This window comes from Gouania willdenowi, chromosome 19 (genome assembly GCF_900634775.1).
Source record: "Gouania willdenowi chromosome 19, fGouWil2.1, whole genome shotgun sequence".
Lineage (NCBI taxonomy): Eukaryota > Metazoa > Chordata > Actinopteri > Blenniiformes > Gobiesocidae > Gouania > Gouania willdenowi.
The window spans coordinates 25497861-25514905 of NC_041062.1; the positions used below are offsets into that span (position 1 = coordinate 25497861).

Below are 17045 nucleotides of genomic sequence, written 5' to 3' on the forward strand. Positions count from 1 at the left end.
AGGAAATGTAAGTGAAAATCCTGCAGCGACTGAAATCTGTCACTTATTGCTTTGCTTTGATTTATTTATAAAACATATTTTATTGAAACTTTATTTGTTAAAATCTCTGCATTTAATCCGTCCCTGAGGAGCAGTGGGTGGCCACGTTGTGGTGCACAGGGAGCCGTTGGGGTTCAGGGACTACATACTGTACATACTTTACATTATATTTATTTATCTAAACTAGAGATTATTTTCCTCTTTAAAATCTGCTGCGTATTATTTGTCCTTTGAACTAAAAGGAGTTTATTAGTCTTTATTCAGTGTTTTTAGTCCAAAAAGAAGTTTTGTTTTTTTTTGGCGATGTTGACGATAACAGTCTTTGTCAAATGAGAGGAAATGCATTTTCATTTATATTTACAAAAACAAGAGTGAAGCACTTTCTAGATAAACTCTCCTGTTGTCCTCAGCGTGAGAATTAATAATCCTGCTTTGGTTTGATTTCACACTAAAAGATAAAAACAACACTTATTTGTAGATCTGCTGCTTTAGGAAGTGTTTCCTTTACTGTCTTTGATCAAAGCTGTTTCTATTAATGAATGTATTTTCTTTTAAAGCTGGTTTAAAGTCATCTTAGGAGTTAATCTATAGAGACTAAAGCCAGACTTCTTACCCGTGAGGAAGGAGAGCAACGGAGATCCTGAGGTCTGACTCTTCATCTTTGGCTCTGACTACATTTCCTCCCACTTTCATTTCACAAGTATGTTTTCATCTCCTCCATCAGATCCCTCCTTCCTGATCCTCCCTTCACCCTGAGGTCAGCAGTGCATCTCCTGAACATCTCATCTAACATGAGCAGCTCTATCAGCTCTATGCTATATCTACGTCTGCCTGTTCTAGGGTTGGACATTTTACCAGTCTGGGTCTAGACAAGGACTTAGTACTCATACTAACGTACTACTCATACTAACGTACTACTCATACTAACATACTACTCATACTAACGTACTACTCATACAAACGTACGTACTACTCATACTAACGTACTACTCATACTAACATACTACTCACACTAATGTACTACTCATACTAATGTACTACTCATACTAACATACTACTCATACTAACATACTACTCATACTAACTTACTACTCATAGTAACATACTACTCATACTAACGTACTACTCATACAAACGTACGTACTACTCACACTAACGTACTACTCATACTAACGAACTACTCATACTAACGTACTACTCATACTAACCTACTACTCACACTAACGTACTACTCAAACTAACATACTGTACTACTCATACTAACGAACTACTCATACTAACGTACTACTCATACTAACGTATTACTCATACTAACTTACTACTCACACTAACAAACTACTCACACTAACGTACTACTCATACTAACGTACCACTCATACTAACATACTACTCATACTAACGTACTACTCATACTAACATACTACTCATACAAACATACTACTCACACTAACGTACTACTCATACTAACGTACTACTCATACGAACATACTACTCATACTAACGTACTACTCATACAAACGTACGTACTACTCATACTAACGTATTACTCATACTAACTTACTACTCACACTAACAAACTACTCACACTAACGTACTACTCATACTAACGTACTACTCATACTAACATACTACTCATACTAACGTACTACTCATACTAACATACTACTCACACTAACGTACTACTCATACTATCGTACGTACTACTCATACTAACCTACTACTCATACTAACATACTACTCATACGAACATACTACTCATACTAACGTACTACTCATACAAACGTACGTACTACTCATACTAACGTATTACTCATACTAACTTACTACTCACACTAACGTACTACTCATACTAACGTACTACTCATACTAACGTACTACTCATACTAATGTACTACTCATACTAACATACTACTCATACTAACGTACTACTCATACTAACATACTACTCATACAAACATACTACTCACACTAACGTACTACTCATACTAACGTACTACTCATACTAACATACTACTCATACTAACGTACTACTCATACAAACGTACGTACTACTCATACTAACGTACTACCCATACTAACATACTACTCACACTAACGTACTACTCATACTAATGTACTACTCATACTAACATACTACTCATACTAACATACTACTCATACTAACGTACTACTCATACAAACGTACGTACTACTCATACTAACGTACTATTCATACTAACATACTACTCACACTAACGTACTACTCATACTAACGTGCTACTCATACTAATGTACTACTCATTCTAACGTACGTACTACTCATACTAACGTACTACTCATACTAACATACTACTCACACTAACGTACTACTCATACTAACGTACTACTCATACTAACATACTACTCATACTAACGTACTACTCACACTAACGTACTACTCATACAAAGGTACTACTCATACTAACGTACTACTCATACTAACATACTACTCATACTAACGTACTACTCATACTAACATACTACTCACACTAACGTACTACTCATACTATCGTACGTACTACTCATACTAACCTACTACTCATACTAACATACTACTCATACTAACATACTACTCACACTAACGTACTACTCATACTAACGCACTACTCAAACTACTCACACTAACGTACTACTCATACAAACGTACTACTCATACTAACATACTGCTCATACTAACGTACTACTCATACTAACATACTACTCATACTAACGTACTACTCATACTAACGTACTACTCATACTAACGTACGTACTACTCATACTAACGTTCTACTCATACTAACATACTACTCATACTAACATACTACTCACACTAACGTACTACTCATACTAACGTACTACTCATACTAACATACTGTACTACTCATACGAACGTACTACTCATACTAACGTACTACTCATACTAACGTACTACTCATACTAACATACTACTCATACTAACATACTACTCATACTAACTTACTACTCATACTAACATACTACTCATACTAACGTACTACTCATACAAACGTACGTACTACTCACACTAACGTACTACTCATACTAACGAACTACTCATACTAACGTACTACTCATACTAACCTACTACTCACACTAACGTACTACTCAAACTAACATACTGTACTACTCATACTAACGAACTACTCATACTAACGTACTACTCATACTAACGTATTACTCATACTAACTTACTACTCACACTAACAAACTACTCACACTAACGTACTACTCATACTAACGTACCACTCATACTAACATACTACTCATACTAACGTACTACTCATACTAACATACTACTCATACAAACATACTACTCACACTAACGTACTACTCATACTAACGTACTACTCATACGAACATACTACTCATACTAACGTACTACTCATACAAACGTACGTACTACTCATACTAACGTATTATTCATACTAACTTACTACTCACACTAACAAACTACACACACTAACGTACTACTCATACTAACGTACTACTCATACTAATGTACTACTCATACTAACATACTACTCATACTAACATACTACTCATACAAACATACTACTCACACTAACGTACTACTCATACTAACGTACTACTCATACGAACATACTACTCATACTAACGTACTACTCATACAAACGTACGTACTACTCATACTAACGTACTATTCATACTAACATACTACTCACACTAACGTACTACTCATACTAACGTGCTACTCATACTAATGTACTACTCATTCTAACGTACGTACTACTCATACTAACGTACTACTCATACTAACATACTACTCACACTAACGTACTACTCATAGTAACATACTACTCATACTAACGTACTACTCATACAAACGTACGTACTACTCACACTAACGTACTACTCATACTAACGAACTACTCATACTAACGTACTACTCATACTAACCTACTACTCACACTAACGTACTACTCAAACTAACATACTGTACTACTCATACTAACGAACTACTCATACTAACGTACTACTCATACTAACGTATTACTCATACTAACTTACTACTCACACTAACAAACTACTCACACTAACGTACTACTCATACTAACGTACCACTCATACTAACATACTACTCATACTAACGTACTACTCATACTAACATACTACTCATACAAACATACTACTCACACTAACGTACTACTCATACTAACGTACTACTCATACGAACATACTACTCATACTAACGTACTACTCATACAAACGTACGTACTACTCATACTAACGTATTACTCATACTAACTTACTACTCACACTAACAAACTACTCACACTAACGTACTACTCATACTAACGTACTACTCATACTAACATACTACTCATACTAACGTACTACTCATACTAACATACTACTCACACTAACGTACTACTCATACTATCGTACGTACTACTCATACTAACCTACTACTCATACTAACATACTACTCATACGAACATACTACTCATACTAACGTACTACTCATACAAACGTACGTACTACTCATACTAACGTATTACTCATACTAACTTACTACTCACACTAACGTACTACTCATACTAACGTACTACTCATACTAACGTACTACTCATACTAATGTACTACTCATACTAACATACTACTCATACTAACGTACTACTCATACTAACATACTACTCATACAAACATACTACTCACACTAACGTACTACTCATACTAACGTACTACTCATACTAACATACTACTCATACTAACGTACTACTCATACAAACGTACGTACTACTCATACTAACGTACTACCCATACTAACATACTACTCACACTAACGTACTACTCATACTAATGTACTACTCATACTAACATACTACTCATACTAACATACTACTCATACTAACGTACTACTCATACAAACGTACGTACTACTCATACTAACGTACTATTCATACTAACATACTACTCACACTAACGTACTACTCATACTAACGTGCTACTCATACTAATGTACTACTCATTCTAACGTACGTACTACTCATACTAACGTACTACTCATACTAACATACTACTCACACTAACGTACTACTCATACTAACGTACTACTCATACTAACATACTACTCATACTAACGTACTACTCACACTAACGTACTACTCATACAAAGGTACTACTCATACTAACGTACTACTCATACTAACATACTACTCATACTAACGTACTACTCATACTAACATACTACTCACACTAACGTACTACTCATACTATCGTACGTACTACTCATACTAACCTACTACTCATACTAACATACTACTCATACTACTCACACTAACGTACTACTCATACTAACGCACTACTCAAACTACTCACACTAAGGTACTACTCATACTAACGTACTACTCATACTAACATACTGCTCATACTAACGTACTACTCATACTAACATACTACTCATACTAACGTACTACTCATACTAACGTACTACTCATACTAACGTACGTACTACTCATACTAACGTACTACTCATACTAACATACTACTCATACTAACATACTACTCACACTAACGTACTACTCATACTAACGTACTACTCATACTAACATACTGTACTACTCATACGAACGTACTACTCATACTAACGTACTACTCATACTAACGTACTACTCATACTAACATACTACTCATACTAACATACTACTCACACTAACGTACTACTCATACTAACGTATTACTCATACTAACATACTACTCATACAAACATACTACTCACACTAACGTACTACTCATACTAACGTACTACTCATACTAACATACTACTCATACTAACGTACTACTCATACAAACGTACGTACTACTCATACTAACGTACTACTCATACTAACATACTACTCACACTAACGTACTACTCATACTAATGTACTACTCATACTAACATACTACTCATACTAACATACTACTCATACTAACGTACTACTCATACAAACGTACGTACTACTCATACTAACGTACTATTCATACTAACATACTACTCACACTAACGTACTACTCATACTAACGTGCTACTCATACTAATGTACTACTCATTCTAACGTACGTACTACTCATACTAACGTACTACTCATACTAACATACTACTCACACTAACGTACTACTCATACTAACGTACTACTCATACTAACATACTACTCATACTAACGTACTACTCACACTAACGTACTACTCATACAAAGGTACTACTCATACTAACGTACTACTCATACTAACATACTACTCATACTAACGTACTACTCATACTAACATACTACTCACACTAACGTACTACTCATACTATCGTACATACTACTCATACTAACCTACTACTCATACTAACATACTACTCATACTACTCACACTAACGTACTACTCATACTAACGCACTACTCAAACTACTCACACTAACGTACTACTCATACTAACGTACTACTCATACTAACATACTGCTCATACTAACGTACTACTCATACTAACATACTACTCATACTAACGTACTACTCATACTAACGTACTACTCATACTAACGTACGTACTACTCATACTAACGTACTACTCATACTAACATACTACTCATACTAACATACTACTCACACTAACGTACTACTCATACTAACGTACTACTCATACTAACATACTGTACTACTCATACTAACATACTACTCACACTAACGTACTACTCATACTAACGTATTACTCACACTAACGTACTACTCACACTAACATACTACTCATACTAACATACTACTCACACTAACGTACTACTCACACTAACGTACTACTCACACTAACGTACTACTCACACTAACGTACTACTCATACTTACGTACTACTCATACTAACGTACTACTCATACTAATGTACTACTCACACTAACGTACTACTCATACTTACGTACTACTCATACTAACGTACTACTCATACGAACGTACTACTCATACTAACGTACTACTCATACTAACGTACGTATGTGTGATGTCTAAATGAGTATGTAGTGTGTTCACATTAGATAGTATGTAAAAATTAAGTATGTGAGAAATACCAGGATGTATACTATATGGGGACAGTATGCACAGTGGGCACACTAGTCATACCCAACCGTCCCATGATGCATTGGGAGCTGAATGTAAAATGATTCTGGAACTAGCTTCAAGCTAAAAACCAAACATCCCCTTTTCAAAATAAAACCATCCCTTCTTATCTTCCATCAGTGTTTTAACAATTTTGTAAGTAGGGCTCTTATTTTGAAGTAAACAGGAAGTGTAGTCAGTAGACCAATGGAGGCTTTCTGAAAATGTGTGAAATGTGTGAATGAAATGAGTCTATGTGAGTTTTATGGATGAAATGAGCACATGTTGATATTTTACTTGGTCACTTTCTCACTTCAAATGTTTTCAGAACTTTCAAAGTAAAGGTGGAGAATCAACAGAGATATTTAGCCTCAGTGTGAACAAGGTTTTTAACGCTGTCGATTCCAAATGCATCTTGGGAAACTTGGAAGTATACTTCAGTGTGAACGCTCATCATCCTAATCATACTATAGTATATACTGTAGTAGACAGCATATACTCATTGAGTTTGTAGTGTATACTACATTACTGTGACATTTACAACACGGCCTGAGTGTCAGTGATGTAGTGAGATTGACCTTTGTCTTTAAAGCAGCTCACTGAGAAGATGTAAAATATAAACTGCTGTATTAACACAGCATTTATATGCTTTTATTGTCAGGTAATTTTATTAGTTGTGAAGAAAAGTTTTAAACTGGAGGCTAACCTGAGCATGTGTTTGTACATTCTGCTGCTGCAGAAATCCAAACATAAATACAACATCAAACTCCCGATTTGTGGCTTAAACTGGAAAAGAGGAGGAACTGCTCCTCCCAATGTGTCCACTAGGGGTCTCACTGTGTTAGTAAAACTCAAAGACTTTAGACAAAAACTAAGCGTACAACTGAACAGCAGATGGCAGTAAAGACTCTATCAGTAATAATGCTAACGTGTGTATTCAGTGCTTTGAGTGGAACAGGACAAATGTATTCCACTCTACAGATAAATGAGTTTCAGCAGCTTGTGTTCAAACTTCAGGGTTAGAAATGTGAAGAAGTGTCAGAAATGGGAATGATGTAATATAGGTCAAAATATGGCAAGTTTGGTGTAGTTGCAGAAAAAGAATAAAAAGAAGCAAAAATGGGTTCAAATTGTTGAAAACACAAACCCTGAGAATAGAAGTACTTTTTAAATGAATATGGTGCATAATAAAGTGTTTTGTTAAACAGAGATCTGATAATAAGTACATTTAAAAGATTTTAAGCCACATTTGTAAAAAAAAAAACAACCAACAGTAACTTCTCATATGATCATCATCATCATCATCATCATCATCATGAGATCAAAGATCAAATGTAATCAGCTGCTATTTCTGCCGATTCTGCAGCTTCTGTATGTGATGGTAATTTTAAAGGTTCACAGATGTGACGTTTCTTTGCTAATGATCTCATCACTGATGAATCACATGGTGAAGAAGCTCAGATCAGAAACAGGACCTGTTTCATCTTGGAGTCTGTGCTGCTCTCCAAACGTCTACAGGCTCACATGTTATGAATCTCTTTCCAATGATATGAGTTGAAACTGAAGAAGTCTTTTAGATGAGAGCTGATCATGGACCTACCTGTGGAGACGTCTCCTGGCTTCTGGTCTGGCCCTGTCACATGGTCCCCTGGGTCCACAGCAAGGGGCGTCGTCTGCACATAGACCAAAGGATGTCACTCACTCTGTCACATTACACTGAACAATGAACATCCTGCTTCAGTCGCTAGTAGGGCTACACATTAACATGAATCTGATGATACGATACGATATACCCCAATACTAAAGTATACGTCATACATCACAATATCAATAATTACAAACGTCACCTTTACAAGTCCAAAATGTTATGAAATACAATTGATTTTATTTTATTTAATCTTGTGAGAACATGTAAATGTTAACTAAATGTAATTCAAGCACAAACAAGTGAATGTTTATCAAAGTGTTAAATTACATTTTTCAATAAAGTTTAACTTTTGCTTCTACAACAAATTTTTGATTCTTTTAAGTTCTTAAATATTTTTACATTGCGATATAATAAATTATAATTAAAGGTTTTGATGATTAAAAAAAACGATTTGGAAATTTTGTGGATCGATACGATGACTGCACAGTGAAATATCACGATATACGTATTGCCCAATTGTTTTTTTCTTTCATCCTTATTTCCAAAGATGTCATGAAGAGTGTTTACAGTAGGGCTGTACACTGTCATGAAATTGACAATACGATTCATGATTTGCTTGTCACAATACAATATATCCTGGAACTAAACAATACGATGTACATCACGATATAACAAATTACAAATTTCACATTTACAATTATTTACAATTAAACTTTTGAGAACAAGTAGATGGTAATTAACTGTAATACAATAAATATAAAAAACAAGTGGAATGATTATCAAGTTACATTTTTCAAAAAAGTTTAACTTTTTTGAAAACAACAGATTATGATTTTGTTTAGCATAGGTGGGGTTTGCAGGGACCCTAGTGGTCAAAAGTGTTCATTACAGCTTTCCCAAACTAACTCCAAAACATACAATTCTTAATATAATGTAGATAATATATCGGTGCCATAAAATACAGTGACTGTACAAAATATATATGAATTAAAAATACAAGTTTTTTTTTGGCGCGCGAGTCATGTGACCACAGTCTTCCTTTCAAGGCTACAGAAACCATGTTGAAATGTTATTTTTTTATATAATTGTTTTGTGCTGCTTTGATTCTAACATATTACTGTTAGTTTCATGTCACAGATGTTAGTTCTACATCAGGTGTGTAGTAGAAGTTCTACCTCAGGTGTGTAGTAGAAGTTCTACCTCAGGTGTGTAGTAGAAGTTCTACCTCAGGTGTGTAGTAGAAGTTCTACCTGAGGTGTGTAGTAGAAGTTCTACCTCAGGTGTGCAGTAGATGTTCTACCTCAGGTGTGTAGTAGAAGTTCTACCTCAGGTGTGTAGTAGAAGTTCTACCTCAGGTGTGTAGTAGAAGTTCTACCTGAGGTCTGTAGTAGAAGTTCTACCTCAGGTGTGTAGTAGAAGTTCTACCTCAGGTGTGTAGTAGAAGTTCTACCTGAGGTGTGTAGTAGAAGTTCTACCTGAGGTGTGTAGTAGAAGTTCTACCTCAGGTGTGTAGTAGAAGTTCTACCTCAGGTGTGTAGTAGAAGTTCTACCTCAGGTGTGCAGTAGATGTTCTACCTCAGGTGTGTAGTAGAAGTTCTACCTGAGGTGTGTAGTAGAAGTTCTACCTCAGGTGTGTAGTAGAAGTTCTACCTGAGGGGTGTAGTAGAAGTTCTACCTCAGGTGTGTAGTAGAAGTTCTACCTCAGGTGTGTAGTAGAAGTTCTACCTCAGGTGTGTAGTAGATGTTCTACCTCAGGTGTGTAGTAGAAGTTCTACCTCAGGTGTGTAGTAGAAGTTCTACCTCAGGTGTGTAGTAGAAGTTCTACCTCAGGTGTGTAGTAGAAGTTCTACCTCAGGTGTGTAGTAGATGTTCTACCTCAGGTGTGTAGTAGAAGTTCTACCTCAGGTGTGTAGTAGAAGTTCTACCTCAGGTGTGTAGTAGAAGTTCTACCTCAGGTGTGTAGTAGAAGTTCTACCTCAGGTGTGTAGTAGAAGTTTTCAGCGAAATGGTCCATAACTTTTGAGACTTTAGGTTGGTTTTTTCTTTCTTTTGTTTTCGCAATTCTTCTTCACAATGTAAATGGTGAAGTGACATTACACCCAGCAGTTCATATATGGTACTGAAACTCCGCCTATGCTATTAAGTTCTTAATTTCTTTAAAAAAGTAACCGCATACATCTATAAAAGCATGTTTTATGAAATAAATAATCAACTTCAGCTAAAATGCATTGAGCAGTGAGGTATAGTTTAACAAGGTCTGATGGTTTTATTTATTTATTTTATTTATTCAGTTTATTTCCGACATGGTTACATTCACTTTTTTTTTTTTACATTTTTTTTTTTTTTTTTTGTACATGCCGAAAAAGGAGACGAGAGAAGCAGTTTGCTTATCTGGGTCCCGTCCCATTTTACCATCGCAAATTTACATGGGTTTACATGTCTCTCTGGTCAAACATTCTTGAGTTGTTCAGAACAGTCCTTTTTTGTGCATTCTCATCTGTAGTCAGTGTTGTCTTTTTTTTTAATTCCTCCTCCTGTCTATCGTTGTTCGTGTTGGCCTTGTTCCCTGCCAGACATTGTTAGCATTCCTCCAGTGCAAGAATAGTTCCTCTTTTGAAGGTGTTTGGAAGTTTTTTTCCCTTTTCATCCATAATGTCACCACTCGGGAATGTCTCTTTTGGACACACAAGTTTGCAGCTTGTTTTGTCTCTACATCAAGGTTAATCCAGCTGTTGTTAGTTCTATTGGCAGTGTTGTATTTTCCACTGTTAGATTTAACTTGTATAAACACATTATTATATCTTAGTTCATAAGCAAGGTAGTAATTTGATTGTACAGGAAAACGTGTTTCTAACTGCACATATGACACGTAATCCTTAATCACCCCACCACCTAGCAATTGAAATGAATAAATGACAGACCTTTTTTACTCTTGGTTTCCACATTTAATTCAGTCTCCGTAAAATAATCACAGTCTGAGTTTTGTTTCCAGTGTTTATATAGATCTGGGTCCATATCCATGATTACCATCAGTAATGTTGTTGTTTAGGTGGATCCTTCGTATTTTCCCAAGTCTTCCATCGTTTTGATGAGGATTGGTTTTCCGTTCTCTTCTCCCAGTGGTGTGATGTAAATCCTGCAGTTCCTTGTCCACGTCTTTAAAATCTTTCCTCCTTTTTTTTATTTGGCGTGCCTTCCATGCGATGCTTGCATTTTTTTTTGTCAGGCTTTCATTAATAAAAACCTTTGTTTCCTTCAGCTTTCTTCCTTGCTTCAGGAGTTCTCCTTTGAATTTCATATTCGTGAAGGTGATTTTTCCAGCTCTGTTATCATTTTTCTTTGGCAGGAGATGGCAGGAGTTGATGTTGTCAGGGTTCAGGACAATGTCCTTCGACTCCAGGTAATCAATGACCTGTTGTTCAATCGATTTTGTTTCTTCGTCACTCGCGTAACTCCTGGGTTTTATCTTTAGGCCTGTGATGATGACATCTTTCTCTCTTTCCTTTTGTTCCAGCTGTTCAACCCTGGCATTCAACAATTTTATCTCCTCAGCATTTCTTTCATTCTTTTCTTTCAGTACCTTTGCTTCGCTTTGTAGGTTTTCCAGTGAGTTTTCCAGCGTCTTTTCCAACGACTTTATCTCGGCAGATAGGTTTCGTAGAAGCCCGCGTATCATCTCCTTGACCTCTTCCAAACCCGAATTGGGTTCTGAAGGGCCTCCCTGCGGTTTTTTCACCATTTTCCTTCAGTCTTGGGCCCAATTTTTCAGGCTGTAGCCAAGGTCGTGTTATCGGAGCGAATGAAAACACGAAAACACGTCTGCTCTCTCCAAAGTGACCGGCTGTTTACGTGCTAATCATTGTTAGCGCAATTAAATGGTTTTTAAAAAGCATGATTAAAAAAATGAATTTTGCCATTTTTTGATCAATAATAAATGGATCAGTAAATGTGCGATGATATATCTCCGAATCAATTTTTTCCAACACCCTTAGGCATGAGCAGCTCTGACCTTGGCCGGGTCTCCATTCTGTGGGTGGGGGGCTCCGTTCTCTGAGCTCTGCCCACTTCCTGCACTACGACTGCTGCCCACACTGCCAGCGCTGCCCACGCTGTGTCTGTCACCTGAGGAGAGGGTTAGAGGGTCAGGTAAAGATCATCAGGTATAGATCGTCATGTATAGATCATCATGTATAGATCATCATGTATATATCATTAGGTATAGATCATCATGTACAGATTATGAAAATGTCACTTTATAATAATTGTTCTACAGTGATAAACATTCCTTTAGCCTCATTCAGACAAAGTGTAAAAAGTTCTGTTTCCTCCCTCTCTTGTTATTCCACGTTTATAAAAAGTCAGCTCTAAACGGGCCAGTTGGATTTTTCTTCCATAATGATGTCATGAGGTGGAAACTCCTCCTCCTGACAATCCTGGCTCCTTCTACCCAATAAGAATGTGAGCTCCTCCCTCTCAAACTACCTTACAGCTAAAACAAACACTATGGTTTAATATAGAATATATATTACACTTTATTGTCATATATGTAAAACTACATACACTAAATGTGTTCTCTGCATTTAACCCCTACCTGAGGAGCTGTGGGCAGCCACGGTGTAGCGCCCAGGGAGGGGTTAGAGTTAATATAAGGGACTGATCAACATCCCACAGTGATGGACCAGGGAGATTAGAACCTGTCCACTAGTCCTTTTATCCACAGATAATATATTTACATTTAGTATATAGATAATCCAGTATATATCTCTATAGTTTAAACAATTAGTTCCATTTTTAGTTGCCGTTATATCGTCTCGTATCGCCTTTATGACATGATCTGACATGTTTGTGACCCAATGCGATGCAGCGGTTGGAGAAAACAATGGACTATTGTTTTAAATGGACTATTCATGTGGTTAAAATATATGAGGACGATAAGAAAGCAACGTAGCAGCTTTGGTGACTGCGTGAAACAGCTGACTGACTCCGATGCTGCTGATGTGATAAACATACCCTGACTCACAATCACAATAGCCGCTTAAATATCCATGTGTTTTACTGTAATGTGCTGGGGTTTTTTTGTGGCTGAAAACAATAACAAGAGTGTGTGGATAACATAAGAAAATCGCTATGAAATAAAGCTGTGGTGTGGAGTCTGCGTCTCCAGACACGCCCACTCATGCATATTCATGAAGGCCCCAAAATAACCTGTTTTTAGAAGCGTCATGGAAGTGACTTTTCAGAGGATAAAACTCTGGAAACTAAACCTCAAATACTATGTTGTTGGGGTTCTTAGAACAAATGGAGCTGTGTGGAAAATAGTATAATACTGGACCTTTAAAGGTTTGCTTCTGATGGTGATTCACGCTGGGAATCAAACCCTCAACAGTCTCACTTGTCCGCAGCCACGTGTTTCCTTCACAAATTGATTGGTTTTTCAGATATACGATCAATTGAAGCTACATAATATAAATGTTCCTCTTTTAGGAGAAACAAGGACGTTGCATCATATTCTGCCATTTGATCATTAAATGTTTCTGTTCACATTTATTGGTGCATTTACAGATATACAGTTGGATTTATTGATTGATGAGGCCTACACTATGAGGCAGATTTACTAAATAGAAGGTTTGTGTGTGTAAAAACATGTGCAAACATCCCTACTCACGCTGATAAACAGTGCAAACCTGTTACCTTAGTTAGTGATGAATATTTAACAGCTTTTGATTCTTGTATATATCTGCATTATACAGTATTTGTACCTTTGTATTATTATTATTGTGATTTTTTCTCCTGTAATGTGTGCACTTGACAATTAACAGTCTTTTGCTTAATTATGTCCTATTTCTTTTCTTTGTTTCGTGTTTCTTCTTTTTGTTTGTAAAATTCTCGAGCCTCTGTAAGAAAGTAGATTCTCCCTAGGATCAATAAAGTATTTCTGATTCTGAATATGTAATGTGGGCGGATCAACTGTGGGGCACTAAATATTGGAGGAAATATAAGTGGATTCATGTAGTTACATTTATTAAACCTGAAGCTGTTTTGTACACGTCTCAAGGGACGGCGATGTTTGTCACAGCGTTACACTGAGGGATAGCTGCAGTAACGAGCAAACAGAAATAACAGATGTTTAATGCTCAAGTAAACCTTTCAACAAACCCAATGATAAACCCTGTTACCGTGTGTAGGTTCAACAGTGACCAGCACACACCTGGATCACACCAGCATTTGTTCATTTGCTTTAATGTGTTATTTTATTTTCATCAGCGTGCTGAAAACTGAGGTCAATAAAAAATGTTATATTTCCATGTCTCTCTCCAGGATCTCTGTGTGAGGTTATAAGCAGCGCACACAGGGGGGCAGATGTCACCTATGAGCTCCTTTATACGGTGGCCCCACAGAGACAAACACAGAAACGCTGCTAAACCGTACCTTTAAATCCAGTTTTCACACTGTCAAAAAGCACATCTTTGTTTTGTTCACCTCAGATGTGACGATTTCCTTTCTTTTCTTGCCAGTGTTTCTTTAACCTCGACCACCTGATCATTGGTGTGCTGGGATTGGTCAGATACCAGTATTTGATAAATCACACGTTGGTCTGTCGTACGCCACAATGTGAACTCACATTTACACACGTTTTCACACAACGTTGATAAATGAGCGCCAGAGTGAGCAGCAGGTGGAACTGAACAGGTACAAAAACAATGATGGTTAGAGGATTAATGTGAGTGTGGGATGCAGCAGGAGGAGGTCTGGATCTAAGGGACCAAATGGGAATCAGGTGGCTGTGTCAGAGGGACAGGAGCAGGATGTGTCCTACAGGGTCAGATGGGGTCGGGCTCGGGCTCAGGGGTTTGGGACCACACGCTCTTACCAGTGGGAGAGCTCCTGAGGACCCAAACGTCCTGATCGGGGCTAGCAGGGCTAGCAGCACTAGCAGCACTAGCTGAGACCGGAGCACCTACCAAACATACACACTGTGATTTAACCTGTGTGTGTGCAGCAATGGGGTCACAGGACACTTAGGCCCCGTTCACACGGAGACGGGTTTTGTCTCAATGGTCAAGGTTTTGATAGTTTACGCCTTGCGTCCACACGGCAACGAGGATTTGGAAGCCGAATACGATAAATTCTGAAAATGGGTCAGAGAGTGGGAAAGTCTGAGAACGCCACCTGCTGGGGCATACTCTGCAAATGATGACGCCATAGCCTCACCTCTCTCTTAATCTGCATGCACAACAGCAGCAGTAACCATGGCAACAAAGCAGCAGCTCTACCATGTAGTCGGTCCACAATCACATCTCCTGTCATGTCTCTGTCTCCATCTCTTTCCTCTTGTCTTTTGTATGTCCTGTTTTTTCCTAACACAAGTTTTATGAGCATCCTTGGGTGTTTTCTTCTTCTTCTTCTGTATCTACGCAGAGTGGACGCCACAAGGCCTATTACTGCCCTCCACTGGTCTTTACTGTAACCATTAGATCCTCCCGTACGTTCCAGTGTAAGACAGGAACTGCAGCACAGCCTTCAAAATCATCTGGTGCTTCTTTATAACCAAATAAAGAAAAAATAGAACAAAGCTCCACTCCTAATCCAGACATGCTTGTAAATAGATGCTGCTTTTCTCTCTGTGTGTCTTCTTCCCTGTTTCTGTGGCAGCGTTACAGCGCCACATAGAGGCTCCTAATGTTTACTACAGCGTTTTCTGCTTTTTCGTGTGGACGCACACACAATTACCCGTTTTAGGGGAAAGCGTTTTTGTTTTGTCTCCGTGTAGACAGGGCCTGAGCAGAGATCAGAGGAACGTCCAGAAGGGTTGAAGCAACAACAACAAACACAACAACAACAGATCATGGGTCCACCTCAAAGTGTGTGGGCTTTTGATTGGACAATAAGTAAAGCTGTGTCTCATTATATATATCTAAGTGCAGGATTTCAAACTGGAAGTAACTCTGAGTCCCTTGAAGATTGTTTTGTGTTTAATAATGATTTTGAACCTTTTTTTTTTATCAACTTTGGCTCAAAGATTTGGTGATCTGCATTTATATTGAGTTGTTCTGTCATTTTATTGTGTCTCACTATCTGTGTTTCTATTACAATTTCTTGCTAAATCAAAGCGATAGTTCTAAAGTTTCCACAAAGTGTAATGTGTGTTTGAAGGTGTTTCCATTGAAGGTTGTTGTGGAGCAACTGGTAACTCTGGTGAAATCTCATCCTGTGAAACGTCTCTGCAGGAAGACGTACGCTCCAAACCTCCTTAGAACATTCTGTATTCC

General features: G+C 37.4%; 1 protein-coding gene across 3 annotated transcripts in view; it reads right to left on the minus strand.

Annotated features, from left to right (window-relative positions):
• Positions 1 to 17045, minus strand: part of LOC114481372 (caskin-2-like) — a 122495-nt gene that overhangs the window by 15235 nt on the left and 90215 nt on the right. For 2 of the 3 annotated variants that reach the window (XM_028476160.1, XM_028476159.1), the window contains exons 13-15: positions 15647 to 15733; positions 12785 to 12897; positions 8728 to 8800 (exon numbers count right to left, since the gene is read on the minus strand). In XM_028476160.1, the coding sequence (XP_028331961.1) occupies positions 8728 to 8800; positions 12785 to 12897; positions 15647 to 15733 (273 nt within the window). The remainder of the gene's footprint in view (positions 1 to 8727; positions 8801 to 12784; positions 12898 to 15646; positions 15734 to 17045) is intronic. The other variant, XM_028476161.1, reaches the window with a different exon arrangement.